At 50.7% G+C, this 20,853-nt stretch overlaps 3 protein-coding genes across 3 annotated transcripts; 1 reads left to right on the plus strand and 2 right to left on the minus strand.

Annotated features, from left to right (window-relative positions):
• Positions 1-289: 289 nt before the first annotated feature.
• NME6 (NME/NM23 nucleoside diphosphate kinase 6) lies at positions 290-1,901 on the minus strand (the record flags this gene model as incomplete). Its single annotated transcript, XM_081997890.1, has 5 exons — positions 290-456; positions 717-877; positions 1,357-1,396; positions 1,551-1,653; positions 1,812-1,901. 5 exons carry the CDS (start codon positions 1,899-1,901, stop codon positions 290-292), a joined length of 561 nt encoding a protein of 186 aa, XP_081854016.1.
• An 89-nt stretch (positions 1,902-1,990) lies between these two features.
• LOC309409123 (rab-like protein 2A) lies at positions 1,991-16,670 on the plus strand. Its single transcript, XM_082005189.1, has 8 exons — positions 1,991-2,204; positions 2,304-2,333; positions 2,555-2,634; positions 12,277-12,356; positions 13,270-13,381; positions 15,335-15,432; positions 15,672-15,755; positions 16,049-16,670. Exons 1-8 carry the CDS (start codon positions 2,095-2,097, stop codon positions 16,127-16,129), a joined length of 675 nt encoding a protein of 224 aa, XP_081861315.1. The 5' UTR covers positions 1,991-2,094; the 3' UTR covers positions 16,130-16,670.
• Positions 16,671-17,706: 1,036 nt separating this feature from the next.
• LOC309414995 (acrosin-like) lies at positions 17,707-20,127 on the minus strand (the record flags this gene model as incomplete). Its single annotated transcript, XM_082012380.1, has 5 exons — positions 17,707-18,054; positions 18,516-18,661; positions 18,936-19,201; positions 19,539-19,739; positions 20,057-20,127. The coding sequence occupies 5 exons, from the start codon at positions 20,125-20,127 to the stop codon at positions 17,707-17,709; spliced, it is 1,032 nt and encodes a 343-aa protein (XP_081868506.1).
• Between the last annotated feature and the right edge of the window lie 726 nt (positions 20,128-20,853).

A 20,853-nucleotide genomic window follows, 5' to 3' on the forward strand; every position in this document is an offset into this window, starting at 1 on the left:
TGAACTCACCTGTACCATTCATATGCAAATAAACACAATGGACCAGTGAACCGCACAGCTAGACGTCTATATCAAGTTGGAGCACTGCTACTTGAGAATTTTTTCCTAAAATGCCCCAGCATACTGCATGAATAACATAATCCAAGGTAGCACAACATAATGTGCATTAGGTCTTTCCCTCCTCCACACTCCTTAAAACATGCCCTGGCTCTACGTCTTGTTATGGGGCTGACTCAAACAATGTACCTAGCAGCTACTTCCAGCTCAGCAAACCATACCGCCAGGTAACTCAGGTCAACTCTTTTTCTTCATCCATGAACACACAGTGGACACGCTCCTCTGCATTGTAATACACCTGCCCACAGCGCAGACGTGGTTCTTCCTGCTGGTACCAGAGCTGTTCATTGAACTCTGGGAAGAAAAAGGAAATTTCTCTGCTGGCTGATGCTTGTGAATCTGTTAAAAACAGAGGAAAAGATCATGAGAGATGCCAGTCTGGCACAACAACTATGTTCTATGTTCCAAAGGGCAGAAGCCATAAAGAAAAGTGACAGGCTCAGTTGCACCAGGACAGGTGTGAGGAGTCCACAGAAGTGAGCAAATCATCAACTTTTGACTCCCAGAACAGAAAGCAAGTAAAAGGCAGACAAAATACCATCATTTACGCCTCCCTGAGCTCCAGCTTTTGCCCAAAACACAGACAAGGACAGGTCTACCTGAACCATGAGTGGTATTCCTGGTGTCAGTGAGGCCATAAGCTCCTCGGATAGAGTCCGGGACGCTGTTTCGGGCTCGGAATACTTTGGTGGGTCCCATCAGGGATCTCCAGAGAGGGACAGCATTCTCATGGGCCAAGATATAAGCCCACATCGGGCCACTAAGAAAAGGACCAGGGAAGAGCAGAAGTAGATAAGATTACAAAAGGGCACAGCTCCTTCATTCTTATAAATACAGCAACTGCAAAGAACCAAGGAAGTGCAACTGCCATGCAGTGCTTTCTGGAAAGGGATACAGATCTACCATGACAACAGACACTGAGACCATGGCTCAGAAGCAAAGCATTTACATGAATGACCTCGTCCTAGGTAATGGTACCAACAACCTTTGGGGATGCCACCCCACCAGGTACTACTGTTGTCACAGCAGAGTTCGTTCCTGACAGTTCTCCACCCCTGCGCCCAGAATCCTCCCCCTCAGCACACCACAAGCACCAACTCCTGATGAGACACATCCCACGCCAAGACTGGCCCCTCCAGGTGCAGAAGCATTGCACAGGCAAGACAAGAGTCCACCTGCAAAGCGAAGCGAGCGTCTTCCTCGCGCCCCATGCAGCCTGGCTGCGGGCACGGCAGGTACCTGGCCATGAACTCCACCAGCCGCTGGTAGAAGAACCGCCCTGCGGGAGGAAGACGGCCCGAGTCACACAGCTCAGCCCAGCTCGGCCGGCACTAGCCCTGCCCGGCGGCCAAGCTCGTCCGCGCGCAGCGCCTGCCCGCGTGCTCCCTGCGGCAGCGGCGGCCTCGCCCGCCCGGGAGCCCCGGCCCGCCTACCCGCGTGCTCCCGGTAGAAGCGGCGGCTCTCCTCCCGTCCGCAGCGCAGCTTCTTAGCACGCACGATGAGGAACCGATTGCTGAGGATAGTTTCGTGCACGGCCTGCGGGCAGACGCGCAACGGATGGGTGGGCGACGCGCACCGCCAGGATGCCCCGAGCAGGACCGCCAGACCAGATCAGGCCAGGCCAGGCCAGGCCAGGTCGGGCCGGGCCGAACTGGGCAGCACCGGCGAGGCGGTCCGGTCCGCCCAGTCCTCACCTCTAACATCAGCGGGTGAGCCACGGCGTCCGGCTTCAGCAGTGCCAAGGTTAGCTGTAGCTGCCGCCCAGAGCGCCCGACCGCCGCCATGACGCCCGCCTTACCGGGCGGCGTCGCGGCGATGACGACAAGTAGAGCGGGACGTCGCGCGCGTGACGCACGAACAAGGGGGAGAAGGGCGGGGCAGAGCGGTCGGTGACATAAGGAGGGGCCGTGAGGCGAGGGCGGGGCCTGAGGCGGGGCCCGCCGTGTCGCGTAGCAGCGGGGACGCGGAGGTGGCGCCATGGCGGATGTGGCGGCGGCGGCGGAGGAGGCCCGGGACGAGGCCGCGGCAGGCGCTGAGGAGACCGTGAAGATCATCTGCTTGGGCGACAGCGCCGTGGGCAAGTCCAAGTGCGTGGCCGCGCGGGCACGCCGCCGCCCGGCCGGTTCCCAACGGGGAGGGGCGCCTTGGTCCCGCGGCCTAACGGGTGTGTGGTGCTCTTTCCGCAGGCTGCTGGAGAGGTTCCTGCTCGACGGCTTGTATCCTTGTGGTGCGCCGCCCGCGTCCCCGTAGTTCCCGTCCGTATTCCCGCCCCGCGCCGCTGCGCAGGTGGCGGCCCCGCCCGGCGGAGCGTGGCGGGTGGCCCGGTCCGGGGAACTGCGGCGGACCCGGCCGGGGGGAGCGGGTGGCGGCTCGGCGCCGGCGGTCGCTGCGGAGTGGGTAGACGTGGTCCTCCGTCGGCTCCTTAATACGGGCGCAGCCGCCCCCAGCAGCTCTCCACCTTCGCCTTGACGCTCTACAAGCACCGTGCTCGGGTGGACGGGCAGGCAGTCCTCGTGGGTAAGTGATAGGTGATCCCCGGACCCCGCCAGCCCCGAGGACAGGGTGATGCCGGCTATGTGCAGAGAGGGAAACACCAGCTGTGCTGTTGGTATATGCAGCAGTACACGGACCCAAAAACATGGCAGGGAAATTCGTTGTGGTGGGCAAGGAGATACCAAACAGTGGTTTTTAGGCAGCAAAATGGGGAAATGAAGGGATCACAAAATCACAGAATGGCTGAGATTGGAAGGGAGCTCTGGAGGTCATCCTGTACAACCCTCTGTTCAAGCAGCATGCAGTGTTGTGATGGAATTAAGCTAACTAAGATTTAAATTTTATCATGAAGCTAAGCTAGCAGCCCATGAAAGTTGCAGTCCTTTTTCCCTATGTACCACCATCACTTATAGGCCTAGTCCTGTTCACTGTCAAGCCAGTTCAGGAAGCTAACCATGCATATTAACCACTCGCAAAATAAGTTAATGGGTTTCTACTCAATTGGCTCCCTAAAACATTTCACCATGGAGGCTTATACACACCAGTACTGGTAAAAGTGGCAGGTGGGAATGCACAAGCAAAGGAAGGAAGAGTAGAGAGTGGGCTTGCTCTTTTCTTGCAAGCTAGGTATTATATCAGTTCAGCTGCAGTATGAAACTGTCTTCAGACTCCTGTACTCTGTCAATATAGTAGATAAGTGAGAAGAAATATGCCCTGTGATAATTACAACATAGCCTACAGTGGGATTTAGCTGCCTGTCAGTACCAATTCTAAAAATCCATGCCATAGATTACTTTAGTAGATCTACTATTTTAGTTGTTGATTTTTTAATACATTTTAACACAATCTTCCTATTATGGGTCATTCTTTTATTGGGTATTTTTGATTGGTTAATTACTTTGGGTATATATACCAATTGCTGTATTTCAAGTTTATAGAATATTTAAATACTTTCTCTGGATATGTCCAGCCTGTATGATTTTATCATAAAATACCACCTGTTTTATCTCAACCTTTGTTAGTTTTTTTGATAGACTACAAGCATCCTAGCTTTATCAGTCAGCTGTTTATCAGTCATACTCTCAAATATCCCATAAATTCAATTTTATCACAAGTGCTAACTTTCTAGTTTTTTATGCCAATGGAGCATTGCTTTAAACTATGTGAATTAGCCTCTGACAGCACAGTATTGTTTACAGTGTGTTACAGATGGTAGTTCAAGAAAAACATTTATTCTGTGTTTTGAGTTGATATTCTGTACTGCTGCCTGTATCGCTACAATTTCTGTGTTTTCAGGGTATTGCAGCTCTGGAAGGGACTGTGAGAGGTTATCTTGCACATCTCTGCAGAGGAGAAACTCTTTACTTAATGATACTCTTCACTGATACAGATATATATTATGTATTTAAAGACTTCCAATGACAAAGACTGCTTAGGCCATCTATTCCAACACACCAGGGTTCTTACTGACAAAAAGTCTTTCTTTCTTGATACTTAATGCAAATCTTCTTTATTCAAGGTAAACCAGTTATTTCCTGTGTTTCCTGGACACCGAACAAGTTTTTTTCCCTTCCTGTTTGCACCAGCTTTCTACATGTTTGAACACTGTACCTTTCCCCTTTATGGGTGAATGAAAAACTGGACATGATCTGGCAATGTGTGCTCGCAGCCCAGAAAGCCAATTGATCTTGGGCTGTGTAAAAAAGCAGTGTGACCAGCAGGTCAAGGGAGGTGATTCTCCCCCTCTAGTACATTCTTATGAGACCCCACCTGGAGTACTGCGTCCAGCTCTGGGATCCCCAGTACAAGAAGGACATGAACCTGTAGAGTGAGTTCACAAAAATGCTTAGAGGAGTGGAACACCTCTCCTATGAGGACAGGCTGAGAGCATTGGTGGTGTTCATCCCAGAGAAGAGAAGGCTCTGGGAAGGCCTTATTGTGGCCTTTCAATATATAAAGGGGGCTTATAAGATAGATGGAGAAAGACATTTTACCAGGGCCTGTAGTGACAGGACAATGGGCAACAGTTTTGAACTGAAAGAGGATAAGTTTATATTGGACATAAGGAAGAAATGTTTTACACTGAGGGTGGTGTCACTCAGGAACCACTGGAACAGGTTGCCCAAAGAAGTTGTGGATGCCCCATCCCTAGAAGTGTTCAAGGTCAGGTTGGATGGGGCTTTGAGCAATGTGATCTAATGAAAGATGTCTCTGCCCATGGCAGGGGGGTTGGACTAGATGATCTTTAAAGGTGTCTTCCAACCCAAACTGTTCTGTGATTCTACTTCTTCTCTCTTTTAGGGTAAACAACCTCTGCCTTTTCTCATAGGGCATGTTTTCTAGATCTCTTGTCATTCTTTATGGTTCTTCTGAATTCCGTTCAGTTGGTTCATGTTTGAAATATGTTTACAAAGATAGACATGGTTCTTCATCAGAGTCTTATTGGTGTACATCATCACTTGGAGTGAGGAAATGCTGCGATTCTTAAACAACTAATATGTGTAATATAGCGAAGCACCACCCATCTGTTTTGCCGCTTGCATTGTTACTAACCTGGTTAGTAACAATGGTTTCAATAATAAACTAATGCAGGTAAACTGGGGTGGTTTATAATATGGTTCTATATAAGTTCATATGGAGAATTAGAAACCATCCTGGGAGGCAAGAAAGATGATGAGCAGTGCTTAGCTGAATATGAGCTTCAAAAAAGGGCTGTATTCCAAAGAGCTAAGGAGATTTTTGGATATAAAACCAGAATATTAATTTCAGAGATTTTATAGCTATCCCAGATTTGAAACATTACACTAAGACTCTGTTTTGAAACCACTACAGCAAGACTATGTCCAACTCTTATTTCTGTGATTCAGTAAAAGCATTGAAAAATGGTGGACATTTGTGATGGGTTGACCTTAGCTGACCACCAGCTACCCACCAAGCCACTCTATCACTCCCCCTTCTCAACAGGACAGCAGGAGAAAACAGGGTGAAAAAGCTCATGGGTTGTGGTAAGGGCAGGGAGGTTACTTACCAGTTACCATCATGGGCAAAACAGACTTGACTTGGGGAAGTTAATTTAATTTATTGGCAATTAATTGTAACAAAGTAGGATAGTGAAAAGTAAAGCAAACTAAAAACACCGTTCCTCTATTATCCCTCCTTTATTCCCATACTCAACTTCACTCCTAAATCTTCTACCTCCTCCTCCCCGCAAGCAGTGCAGGGGAATAGGGAATGGGGATTGCGGTCATTTCATAACATTTTGCCTCTGCTGCTCCTTCCTCCTCACACTCTTCCCCTGCTCCATCATGGGGTCCCTCCCATGGGATACAGTCCTTCCCAAACTTCTCCAACTTGGGTCCTTTCTGTGGTCTGCAGTTCTTTAAGAACTGCTCCAGCCTGGGTCCTTTCCATGGGGTACAGTCCTTCCAGAATGGACTGCTCCAGCATGGGTCTCCCATGGGCCACAGGTCCTGCCAGAGAACCTGCTCCTGCATGGGCTACGCTCCACAGGCCAGGAGCCTCCTCCAGTGTGGGCTCTCCATTGGCTGCAGTTTCCACCAGGACACATCCACCTTGCATGGCAAGGTTTTGGTAGCAAGGGGGACTACAGGGGTGGCTTTTATGAGAAGCTGCTAGAAGCTTCCCCTATGTCCGATAGAGTCAATGCCAGCCGGCTCCAAGATGGATCCACCGCTGGCCAAGCCTGAGCCCATCAGCAACAGTGGTAACACCTCTGGGATAAAATATTTAAGAAGGAAAAAAACCTCCAGCACACAGCAATTGCAGCCAGAGAGAAGAGTGAGAATATGTGAAACAGTTCTGCAGACACCAAGGTCAGTGCAGAAGGAGGGGGAGGAGGTGCTGCAGGTGCCGGAGCAGAGATTCCCCAGCAGCCTGTGGTGAAGCCTACAGCGAGGCTGGCTGTGCTCCTGCAGCCATGAAGCTCCACGGGGGCGCAGATCTCCACCTGCAGCCCAGGGAGGATCCAACACTGGAGCAGGGGGATTTCCCAATGGAGGCCGTGACCCCGTGGGCAGCCCGTGCTGGAGCCAGCTCCTGGCCTGTGGCCCCATAGGGAGAGGAGCCCCGGCTGAAGCAGGTTTGCTGGCAGGACTTGTGACCCTGTGGGGGCCAGGCTGGAGCATCCTGTTCCTGAAGGATGGCACCCGTGGGGGGACCCAGGCTGGAGCAACTCTTGAAGAACTGCAGCCCATGTGAAGGACTCGTGCTGGAGAAGTTTGTGGAGGACTGTCTCCTGTGGGAGGGACCCCATGCCAGAGCAGGGGACGAGTGTGATGAGCCTCCACTGACGAGGAAGGAGTGGCAGAAATGTGTGATGAAACGACCACAGCTGCCATTCCCCATACCCCTGTGCTGCTCAGGGAGGAGGACGTAGAAAAATGGTTAGTGAAGTTGATCACAAGAAGAAGGGAGTGATGGAGGGAAGGTGTTTTAATATTTGGTTTTAATTCTCATCACCCTACTCTGATTTTGTTTGGCAATAAACTAAGTTAATTTCCCCAAGTCGAGTCTGTTTTGATTGTGGTGGTAATTGGTCAATAATCTCTCCCTGCCCTTATCTCGACCCACAAGTTTTTTGTTACATTTTCTCTCCTCTGTTCAGCTGAGAAGGGGAGTGATAGAGTGGCATTGGTGGGCAGCTGGCATCCAGCCAGGGTCAACCCACCACACCTGCATACAGCACACATGGTCCCACAGCTCCTGCCCTCTTGCTTGTCTGGTCTCTGAAACTCTGTCCCCATGCCGTGACCCGCCCCCCCGAGCTCAGAGCCCCAGCTGTTCTCCCCTCGCTGCCCAGCAAGCACTGCCATGCCCTATGTGCAAAGTGGGCTCCGTCAATTATGCAGCAGTTCCGCCTCCTGCTGCAGCACCAGCCTCCCCGCTCTGCCTCTTGGCCCTGAAGAATTGACGGCAGTGAGCACAGCAGCAGCCCCAGCATCCTTGTTGTGCAGGGGCCAGGCCGTTAGGAGGCATGGGGCCAGACACGCAGGAAGGCCACGGGCTACAGGGTCAGTCTGAACTGTGGAGGACCGGGAGCAATGGAAAGCAGAGCTCACCGGCACGTTAGAAAGTGGTTGCAAAAGTGGGATGGGGCTTAAGAAATGCTGACTCGTAATAACAGGAAAAGCCAGAACAGACGGATCCCACAGGCGCGCCTACACGAGAACACCCAGACGAGCACATTGGCCTGCTTTGTCTTTGGGCTGGAAGTCCTCACCTCTGCCTGCTGTGTGGTTAATCCTAGACCACCACCGCTGTGCCTGTGCTTGTGCACCATCTCTGGTCTGTACATGGACAAAACATGTACATGGACAAAAACACTGTGCGCGTACACACTGCATTCACACACAGAGTGCATGTGCTCTCACACACATAGTGGAGACAGAGCGTGTGTACACCCATACTCCAAAACACGTCTTGAGCACAGAGTGCAATGTGCAGCGTTCTCATATGCACAGAGTGCATGCGTATAATCAGAGGGCTGGAACAGCTCTGCTGTGAGGACAGGCTGAGAGAGTTGGGGTTGTTCAGCCTGGAGCAGAGAAGGCTCCAGGGAGACCTTATTGCAGCCTTTCAGTGCTTAAAGGGGGATTATAGGACAGATGGGGATGGATATTTTAGCAGGTCCTGTTGCGATAGGACAAGCAACTTTTTTAAACTAAAAGAGGGCAGATTCCGACTAGATCTAAGGAAGACTTTTTTGACAATGAGGGTGGTGAAACAGTGGCCCAGGTTGCCCTGGGAGATGGGAGATGCCCCATCCCTGGAGACATCCTAGGTCAGGCTGGACGGGGCTCTGAGCAACCTGCTTGAGTTGAAGATGTCCCTGCTCACTGCAGGGGGGTTGGAGCAGATGGCCTTGAAAGGTCCCTTCCACCCCAAACTATTGTATGATTCTATGGTTCTATGATTCTGTGATACCTGGCCAGCACACACACACGGTGCGCACACACACATACACAGAACAGACACACAGGCAGTGTGTGCACACCCTACGGTATGCGCAGCATTTTTTACCCTTTCTTAAACATGTTATCACCAACGTTGCTGATTTGGGTGTGATTTGGTCAGAGGTGGGTCTGTCTTGGAGCTGACTGAAACTGGCTCTGCCTGCCATGGGCTCAGCTTCTGGTGTCTTTGCACAGAAGCCACCCCTGCAGTCCCCCTCCTCCCCCCGCACCCTTACAAAACCCTTGCCACTTAAACCCAATACAAGGTTTCGGAGAAGAGCCATGAGAACAATTGAAAAGGGGCCTAATGGTGAGAGACTCAGTCTGGTTAGCTTCTCAGGGAGAAGGTAAAATAACACAGGAACTTGGTACAAAAGGAGGCTTCAGCATAGCAAGAAATATTTAACAGACTCTAGTTGGTGTTAGGTAACTCAAATAAATGGTAAGGTGGGTTTTTTTTTTAATCAGTAAGTGAAACTGCTGTTAAGGCAACTTGCAAAAGTATGGATTCTTATGTCAGGGACTTATTTTTAACATGGGTTTAGTACTTTATTAAGTAATTTGCTCTAGCTTAAGTAATTCATCTGGCCTATGTTATATAAGAGTTCACAGTGTCTTCTGTCTTCACCTTTTATGAACGTAATGCTGATCATCCAAGCTACCTTGCAGAGAAGACCTGTCATGAAGTGTGATTTGTAAAGGCAGTTACTTTGATCTGAAGACTTTAAATGGTGCAGAATTACCACTTCCCTTGTTAGTTTAAGTTTTCACTCTGCTGAGCTATTCTTAGTGGCCATTGCCAAATTCCGTGTGGTAGAGTTAGGATTGCATTAAAATGAAGTGTATTTCTTTACTCTGTGAATCTTATTTTTCCCAAGGATTTTAAGGTTGATAAATTCCTATGTTCTGGAGTGACACGGGGTATGACAGGCGAGATCTGGAGGATGTAATAAAAGCGGTAGTGTTTTTCAATAAGCCACGGCAAGTTCTCTCATGACAGCTGCCACGTTGTTTGGGAAGTTATTTTAGGGACATTCAGGAGGTCATGGTCACTGGCACCTCTTTTTTCCTTGTAATGAGGATTCTGAAATGGCACATTAAAAGGATCAGGCAATTTCAGAAGCTAAGCAAAACTACCCAGAATGAATGCAAATGTGGTCTGATGAGTACTTTATATTTTGAGCAGTTTAAGAAGTCACCATCCTGCAAGTCTGATACAGTGTCCAGACAGAACCTAATTTCAGTGCAAAGTAAACACGAAGGAAAGTGGCTTATTTGGCTTTGGGTAGAGTGGCATGCTTCAGCCTAGCTGACAGAAGTATAACTACATCTGGTGGTGCTTAGTTGAAGCTGTGTAAGTTTATACAACAAGTAAGACACAAATAAAATCCAGTAAGAGGAGGGGGGAAGATCTCTACCTGAGACGCACAAACGGAAAAAGGCATTAAAATGTTGATGACTCTTCAGGTATGCTTCATGATACCTAGTGTACAAGGTACTTAATGAATTGGGACCTGTCTGCCTCAGGCTAACTTAACTTACTTACCTTTCATAATTTTAGAGCAAGTCGTGCCCCTGGGAAGAGCAGAGTTAGACTGCGAAAGGAGATGGAACATTTCCTGTGGCAGGCACCTGGCTATTTATCACTGTCAGAAATCAAGCTGTTTCAAGATTTTGCTTCCTGTTGTCATCTCTAGTGACAAAGTACCATACATTGTTAGCACTCTTTCCACTTTTGGCTAGCTTTGTCTTGCTGTCCTTTATAAGTCATGTCTACTGATGACTCCTCTTTTGGTAATACATTTATAGCAATGTTTGGTGTCAGCACAACTCATCGCTAAGGCTAGCTAAGAAAAGGTCCTAGTTTTGCATAATCTCTCAGCCCTGGAATGTTTCAGATTAGTGAGGTGAAACCTAATTTGTGACCCTGAGTAGATGGACTGGGCTTTGCGTCCTGGGTTTAAGTTGTGAGGAAAACAGAACTTGGAAAGTCGCATCAGAAGTTGTGACAGTACAGAAGACTTGGAAGACAGGGACGGAGAGCACAATAAACTCCCCATAATCCAGCAGGAAACAGTTAAGGACTTGCTAAGACACCTGGACACCCACAAGTCTATGGGGCCTGATGGGATCCACCCAAGAGTACTGAGAGAGCTGGCGGAGGAGCTTGCCAAGCCACTCTCCATCATTTATCAGCAGTCCTGGTCAACAGGGGAGGTCCCAGACGACTGGAGGCTTCCCCATGTGACGCCCATCTACAAGAAAGGCCGGAAGGAGAATCCTGGGAACTACAGGCCTGTCAGCCTGACCTCGGTACCAGGGAAGATGATGGAGCGATTCATCTTGAGAGTGCTCACAGGGCACGCGCAGGACAACCAAAGGATCAGGCCCAGCCAGCATGGGTTCATGAAAGGCAGGTCCTGCTGAACCGACCTGATCTCCTTCTGTGACCAGGTGACCCGCCTACTGGATGAGGGAGAGGCTGTGGATGTTGTCTACCTGGACTTCAGTAAAGCCTTTGACAGCATCTCCCACAGCATTCTCCTGGAGAAACCGGTGGCTCGTGGCTTAGAGAGGTGCACTCTTCGCTGGGTGAGGAACTGGCTGGACGGCCGAGCCCAGAGAGTCGTGGTGAATGGTGTTAAATCTGGCTGGCGGCCGGTCACAAGTGGTGTTCCCCAGGGCTCGGTTCTGGGGCCGGTCTTGTTCAATATCTTTATTGATGACCTGGATAAGGGGATCGAGTGCTCCCTCAGTAAGTTTGCAGACGACACCAAGTTGGGTGGGAGTGTTGATCTGCTGGAGGGCAGGAGGGCTCTGCAGAGGGATTTGGACAGGCTGGATCGATGGGCAGAGGTCAACTGTATGAGGTTTAACAAGGCCAGGTGCCGGGCCCTGCACTTGTGTCACAACAACCCCATGCAACGCTACAGTCTTGGGGAGGAGTGGCTGGAGGGCTGCCCGGCGGAAAAGGGCCTGGGAGTGCTGGTCAACAGCCAGCTGAACATGAGCCGGCAGTGTGCCCAGGTGGCCAAGAAGGCCAACAGCGTCCTGGCCTGTATCAGAAATAGTGTGGCCAGCAGGAGCAGGGCAGGGATCGTGCCCCTGTATTCGGCATTGGTGAGGCCGCACCTTGAATCCTGTCTTCAGTGTTGGGCCCCTCACTACAAGAAGGACATTGAGGTGCTGGAGCGTGTCCAGAGAAGGGCAACGGAGCTGGTGAGGGGTCTGGAGAACAAGTCGTATGAGGAGCGGCTGAGGGAACTGGGGCTGTTTAGTCTGGAGAAGAGGAGGCTGAGGGGAGACCTTATTGCTCTCTACAACTACCTGACAGGGGGTTGTGGCGACATGGGTGTTGGTCTCTTCTCCCAAGTAACTAGTGATAGGACGAGAGGAAATGGCCTCAAGTTGCGCCAGGGGAGGTTTAGACTGGATATTAGGAAAAATTTCTTCACCGAGAGGGTGGTCAAGCATTGGAACAGGCTGCCCGGGGAGGTGGTGGAGTCACTATCTCTGGAAGTATTCAGAAAATGTGTGGATGTGGCGCTTCAGGACATGGTTTAGGGGACACGGTGGTGTTGGGTTGATGGTTGGACCTGAGGATCTTAAAGGTCTTCTCCAACCTTAATGATTCTGTGACTCTCTGATTCTGTGATTCTGTGATCATTCTAAGCTTATTTTTTGTGTCTTACAGACTTCTGGGACACAGCTGGACAGGAGAGGTTCCAGAGCATGCATGCATCCTATTACCATAAGGCTCATGCTTGTATCATGGTAAGGGTAGTGTCTCAGCTGTGATCTGATGGAATTTGGACTAATAACGGTCCCAGTTGACACTTGGCCTGTACATTACTTTTTGTGATTACGCTGCCTTATATTTCCTGTCTCTTCCAGTGGTTTAAAAAACCTTTCCTGTATTGTTCTTTCGTCTCTCACCAGATAAAACCAGTGTAGCTGGGTATGTTTAGCTCTCTGCTGTCTTTCCTGGTAGCACTCTTACTGTGTATTCTCCGACTTTGCTGTCTTCTAAATTGCCTTACTTTTGTCACTGTGTTTCCAGTAAGGTGGTACGTACAACTGAATGTGCTTATTTAGAAGAAGTCCTATCAGGGGTCATGCGAGGGAGAGGGCATTCCGTTCTTGTTCTGTGATGTGACTATTGGATTATGTAGTACAAAACTGTTCTGACATGTTCTGCAGGGGTACTACATAAGACATATCAGTCTTGTTTCCTGACTCCTAACCCGCTTAGGTCTCTTGGTTTGTACTGTGGCTCTAACTTTCCACTATTTCTCATCACTTGTGAGCATCAGTCAACTTCATTGATATTTTAATTGTTAAAATAGAGAAGCCTCACATCTGACCCTACTTAGCAGAACAGAAGATCTGTGATCCCAGATGCTTGTTCACTCTCATGGGTGATAGAGTGCTTGTTGTAGTTCAAAATAAGAATGTAAAGGAAAATGAGGGACTGTTTCCCGCATCATGCAAAGAAACGGGCTGGCTGCATGTTTCAAGGCTTGCTGGATAGTCTCCCTTTTCTCTTTCATCTTTTCTAACAAAGGCCAGTTTCCTTTGTTGATGTCCTCCTGGGAAAATTCTGGATTCTGTACTTGTGTTTGGTGCAGTGGGTTGATCAGGACCTGTCCTGCTGTTGGCCCCATGATAGCTGGTTCTTTTTCGGAAGGTGTTTGATGTGCAGCGGAAAGTCACCTACAAGAACTTGAACAGCTGGTACAAGGAGCTGAGGGAATTCCGCCCAGAGATTCCTTGCGTTGTGGTGGCCAACAAAATTGATGGTGAGTATATCTTCTTCTTTCAACCTCTCAGAATGGTGATGTGGTTCTCTTCCAACCTGGCTGAGAAAGAATGTCATTCATCTGCTAGGTCCAGGTGGGTTCTTGAGTATTAGTCCCTCAGGGCTGTATTTTAGCAAACAAATAGCTGGGTCCTCTGCTGACCCGGCTTGCTGTCTTATCGGCTCTTGTCCTTGTTTTACTAGCAATCAAAAATACAAATTTGATCCATTTAAAGTTTATTCAAGTGACGTCCTTCCAATTCTGTCCTTATCACGCTGCCCATTTCAACTAGCAAGAACCCAAAAGCTGATTGGAGCAGTACCTAGTCAAAAATTGCAAGGTGTCTTGCTGGAAGAGGAGCATAACCTATTATGTGGCTTCCCCTGATAGAGTCAGTAACTGCCTTTGTATTGCTAATTCAGCCTGCAGGTTTCCGTGGGACTCCTTTGTACTAAAGTGTCTAAATATACCTGCTGGCAAAATTGTTCATCTTCCTCTGCAGATGACTGGATGATTCCCTCCTTTTAGGAATGCCAGCTAGGCATTCATTATTGCTATCATTTGGGTTGTGATCTGTCTCCTGCATCCTGCGAGAGCGCTTAACGCATCAGCTTTCTGCTCAGCATCAACGAGAGAACACATACCCTTAGGACCACAGTCTCCTGCTATTCTCGGTCAAGTACAGTGTCCAACATGGGCTTCCTTGCTGACATTCATGGTAGAAATCATCGCAGCTATGAATAGGTGTGTCCACCTGAATAAGGTGTCTGGGCTCCCACTGTAGTCGACGGAAGCTCGTTTGGTTCAGCGGTGTGGTTTAGGGCATGATTGATCTCACCTAATAAAAGCCTTTCCTATAGGAAGTGTCAAGCCAGCCTCGAATCCACTGATTGCACGGACTGTACAGGAAGCCTGGGGCAAATGGACTTGGTGTTGACAGCCATTTTGTAGACAGAACCTCTGTGTAGATGAATCCTGCTCTTAGTGTTCTATGTGCGAGTGGACACGGCTCCGAAAGACTCCTCTGCCTTGCCTTTGTTTGCTGTATTCCACCCGGACTAGGAGATGATCAGCCCACAGCTCTTAACACAGGCCCAGCCTGCAGAGCAGAACAGTTGATCCAGCCTCCTGCAAAGAGGTAGGGAGCGGCTGCCTGGGCAGCGCTCGCTGGCAAGCATTTGGAGTCTGAACTACTTCAGCTGTTGCTTCTGTGGGAAAAGGCGGATCATCTGGAGTCATCCTCCTGTGCTGGCATACAGGCTGTCTATCTATCAAAACTTTGAGCTGTTACTGCTGTGTCAGCACGTCCTGTAAATATGCAGTAAATTTGTTCCAAAATGGAAATGAAGCCTCTGGCCTACTGAGGTTGGGGGTAGCTAACTGCCTGTTAAGTAAAAATATGTAATAGTTGGGTCATTTGTACACTGTGAGCATGCCCTTGACTCACAGGAATACAAGTAATGTGGCATAAGGGCAGTGAGGCGTTCTGGTTAAGAAGGCCAAACTGGAGGGAGAGGCATGACTAGTACTGGCAATGGTGTCCAGGTCATGTGGACACACAAGCAAAAATCATAGGGATGTGCCTGGAAAACATTCATAGTTGCCGCACAGCAAATGAACTCACATGTTCTAAGCTGCAAAGATTTATTCATTTATAGCACATCAGAATCCATCTATAATTTAGTCAAGCACCAAGGATAAACCAACAAGAATGCTTTTCTTTTTGGTTCTTCTTGTCAATGGAAGATGCTGATTTGGAATTTGGAATTTGCTGGATGCTTTTGCTTTTAAAACCCTATAGCTTTTGGGGAGGACTCTACTAGCCTTATACTACAGTGAGGAGGCCTTGACAGCTAAATTGGGCTCTCGTCTCCGTCTGTTCCACCACTCCTGCATACACTGGCATTCTGCCTACAGTGATGTCTTACTGACCACTTCTTTTTTTGCCCCCAGCGGATATGAAGGTGACCCAGAAAAGTTTCAACTTTGCCCGGAAGTTCAGTTTGCCCTTTTACTTTGTGTCTGCTGCAGACGGCACCAATGTAGTGAAGGTAAAACACAGCTATTTGCCTCAGACCCCTATACAGTCCAAGGACATGGAGACTGCTGTAGGCACAGAGAGCAGAAAATGGGCTAGTACATCTATTTGTCTACTTATGAGGTCCTGGTAGCTATAGGTAGTTGCAGAGGTTGTGGGGTTTTTTTTTCTTGGAGTGTGGGAACAGTTTCCATATGTTACAGAAACACAGTGCCCCTTACTTTGAGTGACAAGCATTCTCCTTCTCATCAGCTCTTCAATGATGCTATCAAACTGGCAGTTGCTTACAAACAGAATTCAGGAGATTTCATGGACGAGGTCATGCGAGAACTGGAGGTAAGAAAGGCTCTACTTACTGCACTCCTCCTAAGTGATTAGCAGCTCTGCTCTTTTTTGCCTCGGGAAAAGCAGAGCCTGTGGCAAAGGGTGAAACTTTGCAAGCATGGAAAGATTTGCCTTATGCTGGTGACACTGTGGGTTTGTGTGCTGCTCGTGTCTCGGTTGGAAGGGGTGAGGTGGTGACCATCTGAAGTGCCCATGCTGCCCTAGACCGAATCTGAAAGTACCACAGCAGAGTGCAGCTGTTGCTCTCATGCTTCTCAGCAGTTCCTTGTCCTGCTCCTTTCCAGAGCTTTGACCTGCAGAAGAAGAGTGAGAATTTGTCGGATAAAGAGGAGAGCTGCCGTGAAGAGAAGCCCCCATCTGCCTAAGCCTTGGACCCTGAGTCTGTTTTTTTCTCTTTGCTCTAGATTTCTGGGTCTAGTTAGAGCCAGCCTTCACAGAGAAAAGTGTTTTTTCTCATGCCCTCAGAGCTCTGGTGATGGGCAGCTGGGCCTCTCCCCTGCTTGTGGGAGACTGTCTGGGCATGACTTTCCTTGACTCAGCCCTAGCCGCTACACATCACGGTCAAGGAAAGGGCGAGATTATCCACATGGTTGCTAGTTACTGCGTGCTTCTTCAAGGAAAAGCTTGCCAGGAGAGCTAAGCCACTCTTGGACCTGCAGGGAAAGGTCCTGCCCAGATGCTTTAATGCTACCTACTGGAGAAAACAAACACTAAAGAATTTTTTTTATAAAGCCTTGAGCTTGCATCCTTCCTGCACTTCTGTTATAAGGCAGTCCAGCTACTATACAGTGCAAGTCCAACTGCGAGCCCCCACCATTGCATTCACAGCCTAGCCAGTGCAGCCTCTCTGTCCACCCCTGTGATCTCTGCTGCAGAGTTTCTTGGGGTTTCCTTCCCCATTCTGTTATAGAGCAGCCAGATCCAGTAGACTTCTGAACACAGGGGATTTCTCCTTTCGGGTCTGCTAGAGCTGAATCAGGTGGACACTCAACATCCAGGAGGCTTGTTCTATCCCAGCCTGATGGATGTGGCTGCTGCTGTTCCCATGTGTGCGTGCAAAAGACTTTCGTTGCGTTCCAAAGAGCCAGATACACAAACATACACAGACTTACACAATTAATGCGAATGGCAAAACAGATTGACATAGACAGAGCAATGCCTTTACCAGCGCCCACGTATACATAACTGCCACTTAAATAAACATGAACACAGTCCAGTCCTTTCCTGCCTTTCCCGGAGATCAGGATTGGATGCTTACTGGTGAAACATAAACATACCTTCACTCTCTTGATTCATAAGCACAGTACGTTCATAGATACATCAAATAACGGTATAGAAATTAATGTCATGCAATATCTGTGGCTGGATGCCAAGCTCCTTACCCGATCGTGGGTGCAAACCTTGAGTCTTTATAGATCCGGGTCATGAGAGAGTCCAGTTTCAAGTTCACTGGTGCATTGTACACACACACACACACACACACACACACACAGAGGGATCCCACCAGTAGCTGGCCTAAGACACTCGATGTTTCCAACTGTGTCCTCAAGACCTTTAGCGCCCTATGAATGACCTGTGTTCCCTTCTTCCACTGCACCCCCACCCGCCTCTCTGACCAGGCAAGGTTTCAGCCCTTTTGAGTGACTCTTTCCCTTTGTGCCCTACTCGTCTGCCTGCAGCCTCATTTTGCAGGTGCCGGGCATGGAAGTGCTTGCCTTGCACAGGAGACTGAAATGGACTGAAGAACAGTTAGCTGTGAACACTGTGGCAACTTTATTCCAAGAACTAAGTCAACTTCAGCATAGGCGTGCACCCTGAGGAGAGTGGGCAGGACAGAGCAGGCCTTAGGCACGGAGGCTGCCTGTGGATCAGGAGGCATTGCCCCACAAATAAATGGTCACGGTAAACTGGAGCCTGCACTGGATCATGTTCATCCTGCTGCTCAAGCCTTTTTTCCTCTTAGGACCTGCAGGAGCTCCTGCACCTGAGTAAAGAATTCCACCAGCTTCTGGAGTGGAAATGGGCAGGAGCCGAATGTGCCCATCTGTGTTGGTCTTGGCCTTGGACTCTGAACAGACATTGAGGTGAAGACTGGCTGTGGCGTCGGAGTAGCTGTTACTGCTGGGCGCAGACCCATCTGTTCTAGGATCCAGTCGTAAAAGTGCTGAGTGGAGGTGTAGACTCCAGGCCGTTTTGCTCTCGCACAGCCTGTCCCCCAGCTGGTCACTCCAACAAGCCAGTAGTAGTCAGCATTGTTATCTTTGCACACAAGAGGACCACCGCTGTCACCCTGCAGCAGAGGAGAGAGGATTGAGGGGGTGGTGGGTGGCCTGTGTCAGCAGTATGGCTGGCTCCTTCTCTCTCACAGCACCTGCCAGAGCAGTATACACTGCACGGAAAGGCTCCGCTCAGGTGCTGGAGCCTACAGAACCTTGTCTGGGAGGAGGTGGTGGGCCTGTAAGGTAGGGCTCGCTCTCATCTCTGCACAGGCATCCTGGATGTGTGGCAGAGGGGTGTTCCAGGATTGGAAGCTGGACCTATGGGCTGCTAAGAGCACTGGATGGACTTTCTGGGCAGAGTCCCAGGCCTCTGGGACAAGGGAGCACTGGGCAAGGAACTGCAGATGGGCAGGGGAAGGTGAGCCCCAACAGTGGCAGGGTGACTTGCCAGGCAAAGAGCGCGCAGGGGTGTTTGGGCAGTTGTGACAGGGCTGCATGTGCTGCTGGGGGTTGACCTGCAGCACGCTCCTACCTGGCAGGTGTCGATGCCACCCTGCGGATAGCCAGCGCACAAGTTGTGGGTGTGGATGGCCCCCATATACCACCAGCTGCTGTTACAGAGGTTGACATCAATGAGGGCAACCTTGGCCTCCTGCAGGACATCAGTTGATCCTCCAGCTGTGAGCACAGAAAGGAATCAACACCCAGCAGCTCGTTGCCAGTTCTCCCCTGTCTCGGTGGACCCTTCCCTAGGGCTTGGCTTTGCATCTTGAAGGCACTGTACCGGTGTTTCCCTTCTGTCTTGCTTCGGGTAATGGGTCAGGCCCATCTCCCTATAGGCATACGTCCCCACAGCCTGACTCTGGCTTTCGCTCTGCTCTCAGGAAGCCCAGCCCAACTCCCCAGCATGCCAAGCTTGCACTCGGGACACAGGTACTTTTTGGGAACTCACATCTGGCAGTCGTGGAACCCCAACCACTGACGTAGCAGGTTGTCAGCTCTGACACTCTCAGCGAGGCGTCGGGCACACAGGCAAGCTGTATGTAGTAGCTGCACTGGACAGGCTGGTCCAATTCCAGCAACGCAATGTCGTTCCTCTCCGAGATATTACTATAGCGTTCGTGAACCAGTAGCCGCTTAATAGTGCGCACTTGGGCCTCGGGGCCCAGCTGAGTCAACTGGGTGGCCCCAGTCACCACACGCCACATCGTGATGTGCCTGGAAGGCAGATGAGAGAGGGGTCAGAGGGAGTGGAGCCATGTGCTGCAGCAGCCCAGCAGTTCCCTGCCTTCTGCTTCACAAGGGACAGAGGACAGCAGCGCTACGGAGGGTGCGACTGCCCTAGCGTGCCTTAGGCTCAAGGAACATCAGGCTGGAGGCTGCTAGGAAGCAGTGGCATGAGCCCAGCCTTCTCCTGAGCAGTGTCTTGGCTGGGCTCGTGTGAGCCCAGGCACTGGGCGTGCTGCAAGGGAACGGGATGGGAGTAGCACGTGGTGCTGTGGACAGGGCACCTGCTAGTGTTGTGGGGATATCCCCATTCCCTGGTCCTCCTTACCTGGCCTCGATGAAGCAGTGGGCTGCTGTGACGACCCACTGTGGGCTGATGAGGGACCCTCCGCATACATGTCCTGTGCCTACTTTCCAGGGATCCTGGATGCTGACGATCCAGGGCCAGGCCCCTGTCAGGGCATCTCTGCCACCCACGACGCGCGACATGCCATAGTAAGAAGCCATGGGCCGAAGCCCGCAGGTCCCTCTATAACCAGAAAGTCATTACTGTCCTGCTTGATGGCTTGCTGCTGTCCAGGCTGAAGGACAGCCGTCTTCCCTCCCCACAAGGCGTCGTATGGACAGCAGGGCCAGGGAACCCCGTGGGGCGTGCATCCCTCCGCCCCCGTTTCTGCTGTAGCCCCGTAGACGAGACGTGCCAGCAGCGTGGGTGCTGCCAAGGAACGGAGGCTCCCACATTGGGGTTTGGGAGGCTGTAGTGTGGCCACGGGGGACAAGCGGGCACCCTCCAGTGAACCCCATAAGGATTGCCCAAGCTCCCTCCCAGGGCCTTGGGCCACTTACCCACAGTTGTCCCACGTGCCGTGCACAGGCCAGCACACGGCCAGCAGGACAAGGACGGGGAGCAAATTCATCGCTGCCAGCGACACGTGGCAGCTGCAAGAACCGAGGGCTCGTCACCACCAGTGCAGCAGCCGACGTAGCATCCACAGTACTCGTGCTGCCCGCGGTGGCCTTAGCACCTCGTGGTGCCTGATGTCACAGAGTCGCTGGTTCCGGGCGCTGGGCACTCTCAGGGAGTGGCAGGGCAACATGGGGGGTTCCAAGCAGGAAGGGAGGCAGAAGCTGGGATCGGACACCCCCGACAGACCCCCGCTGCATGCTCTGCTTGCAGGATGAGGGCGTGCAGGCCCCGTGGCAGGCAGCAGCGCCTGGCTCCGAGCACTGCCTGCTAACAGCGAGCAGGACAAAAGCAAGTGGGGCATCACAGCCTCTTTGGGAAGTTCACTGCCACCCTGCTCTCTGCAGCCGTTTTCCACCATTTCCTTCCCAAAAAACATACCCCAGAGAACATAACTACCACAGGCAGTAATGCACGTTTGGGTGTCGAAGAGCCAATCTGGTTACAGCCGCAGCACACAAGCAGTGATGCGTAAGCCAAATAAGCCAGACGTACCTAAGCAGGGTCAACCTTCCTGCACAAAGCACAGTGAAACGCAGATGCAGCACAGTCCACGCTGGCTATGTCGTCCACAGCAACACTGGCAGGCTTCATGTGCTTGCTCTTCTATGTGTTATATTGCTCTTCTGGGCCACCACTGACAACGGCAGCCGTGGCACCTGGTATACGTGGCCAAGGA

The sequence above is a fragment of the Phaethon aethereus genome (assembly GCF_964289735.1).
Source record: "Phaethon aethereus genome assembly, chromosome: 1".
In the NCBI taxonomy this organism is placed as follows: Eukaryota; Metazoa; Chordata; class Aves; order Phaethontiformes; family Phaethontidae; genus Phaethon; species Phaethon aethereus.

Excerpts from the sequence above, each read along its gene's own strand:
- LOC309409123 (XM_082005189.1), top strand. The coding sequence starts at position 2,095 with ATGGCGGATGTGGCGGCGGCGGCGGAGGAGGCCCGGGACGAGGCCGCG. Across the intron at positions 2,635-12,276 it reads CGGGCAGGCAGTCCTCGTGG|ACTTCTGGGACACAGCTGGA; the intron begins GTAAGTGATAGG and ends TGTGTCTTACAG. Across the intron at positions 13,382-15,334 it reads GGTGGCCAACAAAATTGATG|CGGATATGAAGGTGACCCAG; the intron begins GTGAGTATATCT and ends TTTTGCCCCCAG.